General features: G+C 53.0%; 1 protein-coding gene across 11 annotated transcripts in view; it reads left to right on the top strand.

Annotated features, from left to right (window-relative positions):
* The window catches only part of Dennd1a (DENN domain containing 1A), a 503183-nt gene extending 489705 nt beyond the window's left edge, over positions 1-13478 (top strand). For 8 of the 11 annotated variants that reach the window (XM_052724298.1, XM_052724294.1, XM_052724297.1 and 5 more), the window contains 3 exons: positions 7229-7357; positions 10168-10426; positions 11254-13478. In XM_052724298.1, the coding sequence (XP_052580258.1) occupies positions 7229-7357; positions 10168-10426; positions 11254-12456 (1591 nt within the window). In that variant the 3' untranslated portion in view covers positions 12457-13478. The remainder of the gene's footprint in view (positions 1-7228; positions 7358-10167; positions 10427-11253) is intronic. The other 3 variants (XM_052724299.1, XM_052724300.1, XM_052724304.1) reach the window with 1 other exon arrangement.
* The last annotated feature ends 1679 nt before the right edge of the window (positions 13479-15157 follow it).

A 15157-nucleotide genomic window follows, 5' to 3' on the forward strand; every position in this document is an offset into this window, starting at 1 on the left:
TCACCCCTCACCTCTTGAGCAACTGCCAGTCTCAATCCTCCGACACCCTGATGTTCTCCCAGGACCACACACTTTCCCTCCCATGCCCCAGGCCCCTGTGTGAACCTGCACTGTTAAAATTCTTCTGGATATCCCATTCTCACTCACAGGCACATGTTTATGGAAGTGTGCATGTGGACATGGACACACACACACACACACACACACACACACACACACACACACACGCATACACACACACATACACACACACACTCTGAGCTTCTCCAGGGCAAGAGTTGCATATTCTTCAGCTCTGACTTTGACTCCCAAACCAGTGCTTATCCAATCTTCTGCTCAAAGGTGTTTCCTAAATGGAGGACCACTGGAATCAGTAAAGGCAGATACTGTTGTTCATAGTCTACTAGCCCTGGAGATCAAGCAGGTATCAACAAACAACCAAAAACCCCTCCCAGGCACCTACTGTACACCAGCTGTGTGTGGAATGTGACTGTGAAGCTGTCTACCTCACATGGAGTATGACTGCTTACACCTTGTCTTCTCTGACCCTGGAAGAGCTATGAGCTACTGCCAGCCCAGGAGCAAGTCTCCAGGATGCCAGCTGGGCCTGGGCCTCAGGGGGCAGGGGCAGCTGTCTTGGTGCTACCCCCTGGAAGGCTGCCAATACCCACTGCCTGAGCAACCAGAAGTCCAAACACCTTCACAGAAGGTCACAGACCCAATTAGCAGAGCAAGAGAGGCCCCTGGCCTGACTCCCCATCCTCCCCAGTGGATTCTGGGTGGTAGAGACAAAGAGAAGCTGGAAGCCAGATAAGGATCGGGAGCCAGGACTGGAAAAGCAGGAACCAACAGGAGCCCTCATCCAAGACTGTCCAAACTGGGGGTGTCTCTACCCCCACTGACAACAGAACACCCTCTCGGGCTGATGGTGACTGGTGACAGCAATGGCCCTTGTTTGCTTCAGTGTCTCTTCACATGACTGAGTGCAAAGGTCCCACAACAGTCAAGGAAAGCTGCACTTACCCATCCATACCCTCTCCCCACACACAGGGAGGACAGTTCTCATGCGCTGTCACCACAGGGAGTTTATTCCCTCTGGAAAGCCCTAGGAGTTACCCTTTCAGTCACCTCTAAAGACATTACGAGCTTACCTGAAACCCCGGCCTCTTACACATTCCATGTTGTCCCGACTTAGTAGCTTGTACTCCCAGGCCCTCACGAGTCTTGGCTCACCTCCCTGAGCCCAGCCAGGACAGTGGGAGCCCCTCTCACACACAAAGGACCAGGCCTCTAGCAAATGGAACAACTTGCCCTGAGTCTAGTCCCATACCTAGAACTGCCGTGAGCACTGCTCCTTCTGCCACTGCCGCTGTGGCCTTCAGGCAGGCAGCAGCTGTCCTGAGGGTGAAGGACCGAGTCCACACAATGTCTTCCAGATTCTGCCCATCTCCACCTTCCCTTCAGCACAGAGCCCAGAGAGTGACAATGTCTTCTTGTGTGTGTCTACCTGGTAACTTGGCAAGGATTTCTCAGGTCATGCTTGGACCACAAGTCTGGGCCTACAATATGGGCATTAGAGAATTCTGCTGAAAGAAGGGAGAGCTACACAGGTTGAAGAAGAACTATGTGGGTGCAGTAGTGGAGACTGGAAAGAAACAGCCCAGCAAGCCCAAGAGAGAGACTGGCCACCTTCTTGCTCCTGATGGTGGCCCAACAGCAGCTCAGCCTTCCCAAGCCATCAGTCCTTATGCTATTCTGAGGCCCTCACTCCCAGGTCCACCCTTTCTGAACACCCCATCCTTGCTGCTTTTCAGAGGTACCTCTGGCCATCAAGCCACACTTGCTCTGCTCGGGATGATAGTATGGAGTCCAGGGAGCCTCAGCCAAGATCTATGAACCAAGGGTATCCCTGACCCCCACTGACTCCTGGGAGAGCCAGTCTCCAAGGGAGGAGACAGCAGAATACCTCTTGTTCTGATGGTGGCTGCAGATGGCAATGACCCTCATTCCTCAGCAGATATTCATGTAACTGTACAAAGGCCCCTCCCTGTGCAGCTAGTTTCTATGTCAGCCTTCAGTTGCCCCTCAGCACAACAGCCCTTCCTTTGGCTCTTTGGGAACAGCTCCAGGCCAACTCCCAGAGGTACCCCACCTTACTTTCAGAGCCCCTTCTGCTTTTTTATCCACTGTCAAGACCGTGGTCGGGGACTGGCCCTTTTTCTTGGGCTTGGAAAGATGTGGAAACTCTAAGGCTGGCTGGATGACACCCAAGTGCTGAGATAGAGCCAACAGAGAATCACTCACTTGGAAGGTGGCAACCACCTCTTCATCCCTGACCAGGATACAGGTGCCTGGCATCACCCTGTGAAGGGGCATTGGACAGCAGCTGAGGATTTGAGGAGTCAGTACTTGCTAGGCACCATGCAAAGCCCTTGGTGAATATTTTACTTCTCTGCTCAGACCTTCGGGAAGGCAGCAGCATCTCCATTTGCAGAGAACTCAAGGTCCAAGAAGGTAAAGTGACTTTGCCAAGGTGTCCAGAAAGAAAGGGAAAGGAGATAGAAAGTGCACAAGCTGGCCTTCTCTGGTGCCTACACACGTTACCCCACCAGGGCTGTGTCAGCAAGGGACAAAAGTAGCCAGGCCATTTACAAAGTGAAGACCCTTTGTGCTGGAGTGAAATGATTCTTCTAAAATGATCACGGTGTCCCTTCATTACCTCGGGAGACCAAGGCCTGGCTGATTTCCTCCCATCTTTATCTCAAGTGCATTTAAATGTCAATTAAATTTGAAACATCTACATTTGTCAGCACTTCATTTCGGGCCAGCGTGACGTGCGGCTGATTTGTCCATGCAATGTGACACATAAAAAAACTCGAGATGTAGATCTTCCTCATTAAAAAATAAGCCAGCGCGATCCTGGAGCAGCAGAGAGCACGGAGCACATCCCGGCTTCCTGACGCCGTGTCTCTGACATGGTATTTAAAAAGGAACAGCCTCGCCTGTCACCACTGTCACACACACGCTCTAACCAGCGACACGTTAAACCAAACATTAGAAAGGGCTCAGGAGTCATCCACATGGGAGCTGCACTGCAGGGTGGTGGACGGGGCAGGGGCAGCAGGGGATGATAGGTCCAAGCCATGATGGACAGAGCCTTTCTCTTGTGCCATGACATCACAGTCTTTGCTGGATAGCCAAGTTCAGCCAGGCCTGCCTTTTCCCAGACAGCCCCTTTGTGTGTAATAAAATCCAGGCAAATGGTGGGGGGCAGACTGCAGGGTAGTAGCTGAATTGGGTTAATGAGGGAAGAGGTACATTTTTTTATATTCTGCCTTAAGCTAATAAAAAATTTAAGCCTGGACGTTTTCGATGGTTCATCCTTTATCCCTGACAAATATCTGACTGTATCTTTCATGGGAGAGCATGAGCCCTGAATTTAAATAAGTTTATTTTGAAACCTCACCTTTCATTAAAAGTGGAAGGGGAAACCCCCTACCTCTCAGTTCATTGTTTCAGGAAACAGGTGGCAGGACCCTGTGGTGTTTAGAGACAGGCAAATCCAGATGCCATTCCAGCCCCACCTTTAACTGCTGTGTGACCCCAGGCAAGAGACTCGCCCTCTCTGAGCTTTGGCCTCTTTGTCATGAAGAATTAGTAAGAAACTACGGACAGCATGTGAGTTCTTTGATGAGTTATCACCATCCATGTGGCCTGGACATGACAAAGCTCTGATTGACCAAATCACTTGGCACATTTCACCCCAGTGCCCTGTCACTCAAGAAGCAATGGTGTGCTCTGAGCACCCAAGCCGGCCTGGCATACAGAGCCAGCTGGTCGAAGTAGGGCTCCCTCTCCTGCATTTGTAGTTTGTGGGAGGCCCTGGGTGTCAGAGCCCTGCACTGCAGGACTTTAATGGCACCACAGTCCTGCCCAGGACAAAGGCTCTCGGCTCTCTTTGGATGTGACAGACTTAGTGGCGGTCAGCCACCATGTGATCTGTGCCAGGGAAGAGGCCCACGCTTTACATGATTGTCAGACATTCACAGTGCATCTGAGGGTCACCAAGCACTTAGTTCTATGTGACCCAGGTAGGGGTTTATGTTGTCTTGTGTCTGTCCACAGTCTCAGGGCAGCCTGAGCTCAGACCCCCGAGTTGCTTCCTGGAGTGGTTATTTGCTCACTTCTCTGTCCTTCCTCAGTAATCCCCAGTGCCTGGCCAGCACTAGATCTGCTTATGCACAGGCAGGAAGTGGCCCTTGGGTAGACAGGTGCTCAGACAAATCGGGAGATGGCTAGACGGATGGACTCCATAAAGCTTGTGTTCTGGTTCTGCATGCTAGGTTGCTGTGCTCAGAGCCACTTCAGGTAACAGGTTACCTCCAGCATGGACATCACAGCACACCAGGGCTCTCCCAGTGCTGTGGCATTAATCTGAACCCTATCTTGAGGTTTCTGCCCTGGGTCCTGTAGACTCCATGTGTAAGCATCTCAGAGGGCAGGGAGGGATCCAAAGAAGGGCACATCTGTCAGAGCTCTAAAGTAATGGAAAGGTCTGTGTGAAGGATTAGGTGTTCCAGAAGGAGGAGGAGGAGGGGATCCCAAGCATGCCAGCTCTCATCCTTTCAACCACTAATGGGGGCCAGAACCCTGACCTCGAGCTCAGTCAGGAACAGAACTGCAGAATAGCTGGGAACTATGATGCACCAAGACCCACCCACAGCCAGGGAGAGTTGGAAACATTTGGGATGACATTTAGGGACATCCTAGGGATGACATTTGGGTCAGGTCTTCAAGATGAAAGAACAGTCTGTGTGCTGGGGATAGACAGGCACAAAAGCTGAGTGGCAAAGGATGTCAGCTTGAGATAGTTCTCTGCAGCTGAAGTGGGGCAGTGGTGGGAAGGGACCTCAGGGCTTGATCCTGCAACCCACCAATACCCAGCATTCACCTCAAGCTGCCCAGAGTGGAGTAAAAATGCTGGGCTTGCTGCCTTGCACCAGCTGGAAGCCACCCCATGCTAGAGAGCAGGGGCAGTAGAGAGAGAGGGGGGCAATAGAGAGTGTGGGGGCAATAGAGAGATCAGGATAATAGAGCAAGCAGGTTACCCCAGCATCTGAGTGTTTCTCCTCCCCCATCTACTCGGCCTCGCTGACTGGGAAAGCAACAGGGACCTGGTCTTACGCCAGGTCAGCGACTTCTGCCCCCAGTCCTTCTCCAGCTGTCGAAGAGCGAAGAGCAGAGGTGTCTCCTCCTAGGTATCCGGCCACCTGGAGTGGAGGCCAGCAGAGCCTGTAGCCCCGCCACCTCCTAGTGCATGACCCAGGAAGCCACAACCTCCACTGAAGTCTGAGGACAAAACTAATGGCCAGCCTGTAGGGACAAGGGGGAAGCGAGGATGCACAGCTGAAGTGCTGAGCTTGTGGGTGGCTCTGGAGGTTATCTCTAGCAATGGGGACCACAGCACTGGCCACCCCAGGGCCCTCCCCTAAATAAAACCTGAAAGGAATTCCAGCCTAGAAAGTGCAGAAAGGCTGCTGTGAGAGCAGAGCCCTCCTCATAGCCTGTGTCTCCTCCCTGTCTCCCCAAACCTTCACTGTTGCCTCTTGGGGATCTTCACAGTAAGCCCAGCTGCTGATAGGGCAGAGTTAGCTGCAACAGCATCCGTGGTGGGCCAGGATTTGAACCTGCCATAGTTTGGGCTCTCTTCTCCTGAGCCTGTGGCCTCTCATGGGCACTGCTGGTCTGTACATAATTGCTAGGGGCCAGGTGTGGACTCTCTGGGCTGTGTGTATTTGTTTATAGAGCTAGAGTGCAGGTGGCTGACAAGGGAGATACATTTTTTATAACAATGAATATTTAATTTCCATATCACAGATGAAAAAGACTCTCTGAAGAAGCATGTGAGACAGACTCCAGAGAGGGCAGCTCATCAGAAACGTGTCTTCTCAGGGCTTGCTTCCATGTAACTCACTGGTTCCTTAACTTTTCCCCTATTATTGAAGTAGAGATATGCATGCTACAGAGAAAGAAAAGGAAGCAGGAAGTGGAGTCACCCACAATCCCATAATCCTGCCGTTACTGGAATCTAAGCACTTCTCCAGTCTTGCTCTCGTGCAGTTGTCCACAAGCAGCTGAGGGGCTACAGTATCCTCAGGGGACCAGTCTCAGATGCTGAAATCCAGGGTGTTCATGCCTGTTCTGTGAAATGGAATGGTGTTTGCAGAGAACCCCACATACTCTCCTATATAATTTAGATTACCTCTAGGTTACTTTTTATAGCTAATCTAGTGTACATGCTATATAGATAGCTGTTGAGCTGAATTGGGGGAATAACATAATGATGGGAATGGACTGCACATGCTCAGTACAGATGCAAGTTTTCCCAAACATATTCTTCATTTGGTTGGTTGGTTGGTTGTTTTGTTTTGCAAGACAAGGTTTCTCTGTGTTGCCTTGGCTGTCCTGGGACTCACTCTGTAGACCAGACTGGCCTAAAACTCACAGAGATCCACCTGCCTCTGCCTCCTGAGTGCTGGGGTTAAACGTGTGTGCCACCACCGCCTAAACTTTTCTTTTCCTTTCTTTCTTTCTTTCTTTCTTTCTTTCTTTCTTTTTTTTTGTTGTTGTTGTTGTGGTTTGGTTTGGTTTTGGTTTTGTTTGGTCTGATTTGGTTTGGTTTGGTTTTTCAAGACAGGGTTTCTCCATGTAGTTTTGGGGCCTGTCCTAGATCTTGCTCTGTAGACCAGGCTGGCCTAAAACTCACAGAGATCCACCTGGCTCTGCTTCCCGAGTGCTGGGATTAAAGGCATGCGCTACCACCGCCCGGCAGCCACCTAAACATTTTCAGCTCATAGCTGATTGACTCTGTAGAGATGGAGTCTCCAGATTTGGGGAGGCCAATCATAAAAATAGCAACTGTGTCATGGTTTAAAATTTTCTTCTTTGGCATTACATGTGATGGGAAGGGAGTGTTCAGCCAGCAACACCCTGAGAGCAGTAGGTGTCTCTGGGCCTGAGTCATGGTTCATTTAGGGTTAACTTACTGGAAGTGGGTAATCAGGTCAGACAAGCCTGGATGAGAGTTCCAGGCTCTTGAAGCACATGGCATACGCAGCCTCCTCTCTGCTTGGAGCCAGCCTCCATACCCCAGTGGGTGCTCTGGGGCTTCTTTCCATCCTGTGCCCTCGTGGTGCCCTGACTGCCTCTTCTCTTCTCTCTTGTCCAGCCTGGTAAAGCCCTTCCGACACTATGCTGTCTTTCTCTCTGAAGACTCCTCTGATGAGGAATGCCGACGGGAAGAGGCCCCGAGCACCGGCTTCACTGAAAGCTTTTTCTTCTCTGCTCCCTTTGAATGGTCTCTCTTCCTCCTTCCAGTTCCTTGGGCTCAGCCTGGTGACTCTTTGGGTGCAGGGGGGGGGAGTATGGGGCGGGGGGGGGGGGGGGAGCTGGAGCTGCTTGCTGCCATGGGGAGAAAAGTTCCTGGGTGCCAATTTGCAGGGTGTGTGCCTGTCTACAGGCCTTGTCTCAGGCTCCTGTTGTGCCAGCCCCACAAGGCTGTGACAACAAAGGTGACAGGTGAGATGGAAGCACCAGCCCCTTTTCTTACAAGGGGAAACCATGTGTTTAATGGAACTGGCAGCCACAGTAAGCCTGACTGTGGTCATCCATTTCTCAGTGCACCGTAGAAAGCTGTGGAGACAGGAAGGCAGATGTCAGGTAAAAGCCAACTTGAGTTACATGAAACGCATGTTAATGCCAGCATGCCAGCCACGCGTGATGATGCACACCTGCAACTAAGGTAGAAGGACCATGAGTTTGAGGCTAGCCTGAGCTGCATAGCAAGTTCCAGGCCAGTCTGAGCTCTATACAAGACCCTGTCTCAGAAAAAAATGTGTGTGTGGTATGTGTGTTTATATGTTATGGTCTACCTGGGTTTCTTAAGATTAATATCTTAATTATGTTATAACCTAAGCCGCATACAAATTACAAACAACAATTTTTTAAAAGGAAAAGAAAGCTCACCTTAAAAATGTTCTTCCTAGGAGCCTCAGGATGTGCCTACAACCCACCACAGTGCTAGCTGCTGGCCCTTCACATCCAGGGTCTTGTCTCCCTCCACCTCCACCCCTAGACCTTCCCACCCCTCTGTTCTCTAACCTCAAGTGCCCAACATCAGGTCTTCTCCCTGTGGCTTCAACCCGGACTTCTGAGTCCAAGGTTGCACGCGCGCGCACGCGCGCACGCACACACACACACACACACACACACACACACACACACACACACACACACACACACACACACACGTTCCTTCCGTGCTGCCAGATCACTGGGATGATGGCAGTACCCCCACCCCTTAGTCCAAGATACCTGAGCTGCACACACACCTCTGCAGTATATTCATTCTTTCTCTTTGGTCCTTTTCTTTTCTTTTCTTTTCTTTTTTTAATGTGTAGCCCAGGCTGGCCTCGAATTCATGATCCTCCTGCCTCTGCCTCCTTCAGCAAATCCTACCAGCATGTGCCACCACAACTGGCAAATAGATTACTGTCTTTCATCTTTTTTGTTTTGTTTTGTTTTTTTGAGACAGGGTTTCTCTGTGTAGCCTTGGCTGTCCTAGAACTCACTTGGTAGCCCAGGCTGGCCTCAAACTCACAGAGATCCGCCTGGCTCTGCCTCCCGAGTGCTGGGATTAAAGGCGTGTGCCACCACCGCCTCTTTGGTCCTTTTCAATATTTGAAGAATCAGCTTTTCCACAGCAGTAATGTCTGTGCGATCACAGATCTAATGTATCCGCTGATGTAACTATTACTAGTTAGAACAGAGAAAGCTATTGAAAGAATACATGCTCATCTGAGTCGGCCTCAAGTCAGGAAAAGCCGTCTGCTTGGGTCCCTCTCCCTCCCTTGTGACTGTCTAGAGCCTCCGAATTAAATGATTGACTGATGCTTTTACTCCCTTTCATGGTTCTGGAATGGAACCCAGGTCCTTACATGTTGGACAAGCGCAGGCACTGAGACATAGGCAGCCCAGTGTTTCCTTATTTAAGCAGTGGTTAAAATTCCCTTTTTTATCCTGGGCCTAGAGCCAGTTCAGGGCCTCCTGTGTGTTTACAGGGGAGCTGTTCCATTCTAATTCACAACACAAAGGGTTAAAACAGCTATTCCCTCGTGTTTGGGAAGTAGGACTCCTCCTCCTCCCTTGCACTGTGCTCACATTAGATGAAAGGTTCTTGAGTTCCTTGGTCAGACTTTGGAAGGACTGTGGAGACTTTTGAACTTGGCTCCCATTCTACCCCTTACTAGGTGCTGTGAAGCACAGAGTGAGTTACTAAACTTCTCTGAGCTTCAGTTTCCTCAACTATAAAGTAGGGTTTAAGTCCCAGACAGCTGGGACTGTCTCCCTTTAATCTTTCAGTGGGCCTTAGGTGTCAGCCTGCATGTACCCAGCAGATGGAGCCCTCCACCGCTTCACCAGCACCATGTGCATAGCCAGCCTGACCCTAGGGGGGGAGGCACTGCGCCAGCTAACCTCACTGAGGGCAGGGCAGGCACTGCCTCCCAACAGATCCGTGGTGCCCGGAGGCTCAGGGGAGAGCAAAAGGAACCAGCTGTTACACCCCGCTCACCCACAAGGTCATGGTCTGCGGATACACAGAACGCATAGAGCGCAGGTGGCAGCCATGGGTGGTTGTCACCAGCCTCTGCATACCCTCTGTACTTGTTCATGGAACCACACCAACACTCAGCTGAGGTCCACAAGGTCAAGTGACTTGCCCAGGTTCCCATGGCAAGAGATGGAACCAGGGCTTCTGGCTAGCCATGCTCTGGACCTGACTCTCAGGAAGACTGGTCACTATATATACAGGAAGCAGATGGGACAAAGGAATACATGTGCCCACCTGCAAATGCCCCTCCAGTCCTACCTGGTTTGTATGTGTTACATACAAAGACCCTGGGCCCTGGGGCACTTCAGGATCTCCCCAGAGCAAGTGAGAGCCACAGCATCCTGCCCAGGGCACCAAGCATGCACCAAGACCCAATCCAGCCCCCAAAGAATGGCAAAACATTGGTCCTTGGACCTGGGCGTGGTCAGGGGCTAGGGCCATTTGCTCCTCTCATAGATTGCTTGGAGGAAAATCCAGCTGGCTCTGTCTCCTCCCAGGCCACAGCCATACCGGACGTTGAGAGAGTCAGACAGCGCAGACGGCGACGAGAAGGAGAGTCCAGAGCAGTTAGTGCGGGGGCCCCGGGGACCTAGCCCTGCCCCACCTGACCGAGCTGCCAGCAGTGACCTTCTAGAAGATGTCTTCAGCAGCCTAGACATGGAGGCACCACTGCAGCCACTGGGCCAAGCCAAGAGCTTGGAGGACCTCCGGGCCCCCAAAGACTTTCGGGAACAGCCAGGGAGCTTCGACTACCAGGTATGGTGGGGGTAGAGCGCAGTAGCTGGTGGGGTACCTCCTGCTCCTAAGGTAGGTCCTTTGAGTCACAGTGGAAGGGGTCAGGGGAACACCACTCCACCACCCCTACTCCTTACCCTGTCTTAAGTCAATACTCCAACCCCACCCCATCGCAAGAAGCTCATTATGCCACCAGCGATCAAGGGGGGTGATGCTAGCAGAGCAGGGGTGTCTGCCTGCCTCTGTTCTTATCTCAGAGGTCGGGCTGCTGCTACAGGGCTCCTTGGATCAAACTGGGCTCTAGATTGGTTCTCTCAGTGTGACCATCAGTCACCTCCCCTCTCTGGGGTCCACAGATTTTCCCACCTGCTGGGAATGAAGCCGCATAAGTCGAGAGAAGTGACTTGCCCAGGTCAAATGGCCCACAAGTGGCAGGCAGAGTCAGGACTCAAACCCAGTCTCCTTTCTTCTGGTCCGTGTGCCTTCAGCCGGGCCTGGAGCCACACTAGCCATTTTGAGGGTGATGAAAGATACCACAATCTCTAAACAGCAAAAATGCCCAAGCCATTGTTAGGTGTCCCATAGATGGAGACATTTTCCTGAAACTATTTGTCAAGCAGAGGCTTTTGTAAAAAGACAAGAGATTCCTCTGGATTCCCTTTGTGGGACAGGTCTGAACTTGGAGTCCAGATAGGCCTGGGTCTCTGCAGGTGTCCTGGGTACCTGCAACTCCTCCTGGTCCCAGGAGCCATGTGCCTGGCATGCAGGAAGGGTTGGGAATGGGCATGTACTTTCTGCTGTTGCCTGGGCCAGCCTGTGGTCATCACTCCCTCCCTCCTTCCCCACAGAGGCTGGACCTGTGCAGAAGCGAGAGGGGCCTTAGCATGGCTGCAGCTTTGAAGCTTGCTCATCCATATACTAAGCTCTGGAGTCTGGGTCAGGACGACATGGCCATCCCCAGCAAGCCTTCCACCACCTCCCCTGAGAAGCCCTCAGCTCTGTTTGGTACTTCCCCAGCCCTGCCTCACAAACCGCAGAACCAGGATGGCATCCTGAGCCCCAGCATCAAGGAGGAAGCTCCCACCCAAACTCCAGGCAGCATCACCATTCCCCGGCCGCAAGGCAGGAAGACCCCTGAGCTGGGCATCGTACCTCCACCACCCACTGCCCGCACAGCCAAGCTGCAGGCTGCTGGTGGCCCACTTGGTGACTTCTCTTCCGAGCGGCTTCAGATGGACCGGCAAAGACAAGCTGCCCTGAGCCCAGCCCTACTGCCAGGGCTGCTCCCCAGTGCTGTCCCTCAAGGCCCCACAGAACTTCTGCAGCCACTCAGCCCAGCCCCGGGAGCTGCAAGCACAGGCAGTGATGCCCTGCTTGCCCTCCTGGACCCACTTAACACAGCCTGGTCAGGTAGCACCATCCCACCACATCCTGCCACTCCCAGTGTGGCTGCCCCATTCACCGCCCAGCTCAGCCTCCCCCACACAGTGACACCCACCCCTTTTGCACAACCGCCACTCAATCCCTTTGTCCCATCTGTGCCAGTAGCACTGCCTACCACGCCCCTGGGCTCCACACCAGCCAGGCCTTTTGGGACTCCTCCAGCATCCCTGAGGCCGGCATATGCACCTAGCATCCTATTGTCTGGTTCTGGCTTCTATGCCCCTCACAGGTCTCAGCCCAACCTGTCTGCCCTCTCCATGCCCAACCTCTTTGGCCAGATCCCCATGGGTGCCCACACTAGTCCCCTGCAGCCACTTGGCCCCCCAGCTGTTGCCCCCTCCAGGATCCGAACATTGCCTCTGGCCCGCTCAAGTGCTAGGGCTGCTGAGGCCAAGCAGGGGCCGGCCCTGAGGCCTGGTGAACCCCCACTGCTGCCTCCTAGAGCTCCCCAGGGTCTAGAGCCAGCCCTGCAGCCCTCTGCTCCTGCACAGGCCAGAGACCCCTTTGAGGATTTGCTACGAAAAACCAAGCAAGATGTGAGCCCGAGCTCAGCCCCAGCCCCCACCTCTGTGGAGCAGCTCCGCAGGCAGTGGGAGACCTTCGAGTGAGCAGGCCTGTGCCACCATCCAGTACTGTGCCTCCCTATGTCCCATTTCTGACCAGGTTCCACTGGGGCAAAGGGACTCTCTGCCCCCTCTCCTCCACAGCCCATCTCTGAGGTCTGGTCCTGGGAATGGTACCATCCCAAGAGAGCCGCCTGTCACTCTCCTTGGCACCCTGTATCAAGTTTGCACTAGAGGTCAACTGGGCCACCCGTGTCCTACCGCGTCCCTCCAGTAGCCCAAGAGGAGCCAGGAAGCTCAAGGCCTCTCTCAAGCCCAGCTCTCCTCCTCCGCCAGGCCGTGCCCCACAGGGCCCATGTTAGTAACACCCATGTGAGCACAGCATTGGGGAACACAGGTATTTGGGGGGCTGAAGTGACCACTCCTGGGCTGGCATTTCTCCTTGATGGGTGTCTCCAAACTTCTCTAGCAATATACTCTTTCCTAACCACCAAACCAGAGTTGTTCCTGGGGGTGAGGGGTCTGGGGACCCAAGCTCCAAACCCAGCTCCAGCCAGCCCTTACAGGGCTTGGGAACACCAGCAACTCCGATTTATAGGAGAAACCCACAAATCTGAGTGTTGGCCTTCAGCTCACTGCCACCCCCATCCTCTGGGCTCTCAAGCCAGTCAAAGCTCAGGCTCAGCCTCCTGCCACTTGGAGCTTTATGGGCAGAGCTGGGCACCAGTGACCCAGATTCCAACTCAAAGGACAAGCTTCCTGCCACAAAGGGGGAGGCACAGCTGTTTGGGCTCCTAGGTCAGGATGAGGTGGGGCCTTAGGGCCCCCCAGATTCCCCATGGAGTGAATAAATATGGCCTCTAATCCTGGGGAAAGTGGGGGCCTGGAAGCCAGCCTTCCCTGCCATCTCCAGCTTCTCGTTAGTGCAGAAATTCCTGAGGCCAAGTCACCAAAGTTATAATGAAATGTTTTGTTATTGTTTCTTTGATCTTGCTTTTCCTTCTTACCTTATTGATTTGATGAATCTTAAAAATTGATTCCTTTCAATAAACCTTTAAGAAAACATCCATCAGAGACATGCAGGAAATTGTGCACATTTGACCTGATGTCTCATTTCCTATGTGTGAATGCTCAGACAGCCTACCCCAGGGGTTCTGACAGGAACCCTGTCATTCTAGGGAACCCTCTCTGTCTAAGAGGTTGCTCATGGGTCCCTGAGGCCTAGGCCTGAAATGCACCCCTCCTTAGGGCTCTGTCTTGGGGGGGGCGCTCAACTGCTGGGGAGCTGAGTCATGGGGACCCTCCTGGCATTTGTGTTCCTGGACAGGTCTCAGTTCCACTTCTTCCATCCCAGAAAATTCCAAATCCCACCCCAGTGGGCCAGCCCAGTAACAAGGTGTCAAGCAGCATGGGAAGCCACACACACCTACGGTCGGTCCACTAGGGGCTGGTGCACACATTCACTTAATCTGTCCATTCACTGGGTAGAATTTGAGAACCCAGTGATAAACTGTGTATTCAGTTGGGGAGAAGGCTGTGGTCCTGAGTCCTTCGAGTGAGAGGAAGCCTGAGCAGGCACTTGGCCATCTTCACCAGCGGCTTGCCCCTTCCCTGCCAGGGAGGGAACTGGGGATGGGCAGGTGGGCAGGACTACAGGAAGGAGCAAGTTCCACCCTCCCCAGACTGCCCCAAGACCGCCTCTACCCGCAAGTGGACACTGTGCAGTCCACACTGGTGATACTGGAATGTCTCGTTGTTGGCGTCCTGCAGGAAACATCTTAGGATCTGGCAACTGGAACAGTTCACCCATTTCCCCTCCCCTCTTCCAAGGGACACCAAGACAGCTAGGGGCAAGTTGGTCCCACCGCTACAGGGTAAGGACCAAGCAGGCCTCTCAACATCCAGGGTCTCATCAAAGCTTCTACTGAACCCCAGTGCCCCCGAGTCTGTGCCTTCTGGAGGTGACTGAAACCTGAGACATCCAGCTTCCTGTGTAAAAGTCCCCTGGCATTTGCACATGGAGCCCCCAGTTAGGAGGCACTGGCCTGGTCAGCAGGGAGGACAGAGGGCTCTGGGAAGTCCAAAGGAGGCTGGATCTGCAGGCCAGCACCCTCTAGGGGTGGGGTCAGAAGTCAAGTGCACTTGAGTGTGTAGCCACAGGATGTAATCCTGCAGCCTGAGCACCAGTGCAGTAGCTGCTGATGTGCATCTGCCAAGCACTAGTGGGCACACAATTGAGGCCTTCCTTGGCATGCTTTCCCTCAGTTAACAGCCATACACAGACAATGGAACTGCAGGCAATAGGTCAGCCTGTGCTGCAGAACCACAGAGCTGCAGGGACAGAAGAGCATCTCCACTCTGCCCTCTGGCCTTGCGAGGGTTCCAGGAAGCCCCTTCGGCTGTAGGCAGGTGAGGCACTTTCCAGTACTCAAAAGGGCAGCTAGTCTTTTCCATCAGATGGAGTTTAAACAGCTTCTGGAGTTTCTGCCTGTTTGTGTCTCGGATCCTCAGAATAGCCCTGTGAGGTGGGCAGAAAGGTTGCTCCATGCCCTGCAGATGCCCACAGCAGGCAGGACAGCCAAGAGCAGCTGTTCCTTGATTCCCGCAGGCCTGCCCTACAGACACGGTGGTATTAGCCATGGCACTGTCCATCAGATCTGCCCAAAAGGGCTTTTGTTCTGGAAGCCAAGAAGCCCCCCTATTCCCCAGCTTCTCTGGGACAAAGGCTGTCCTTGGAGGTTGGACA

The sequence above is a fragment of the Peromyscus californicus genome, unplaced genomic scaffold (assembly GCF_007827085.1).
Source record: "Peromyscus californicus insignis strain IS unplaced genomic scaffold, ASM782708v3 Scaffold_7__1_contigs__length_154581171, whole genome shotgun sequence".
Taxonomy (NCBI): domain Eukaryota; kingdom Metazoa; phylum Chordata; class Mammalia; order Rodentia; family Cricetidae; genus Peromyscus; species Peromyscus californicus.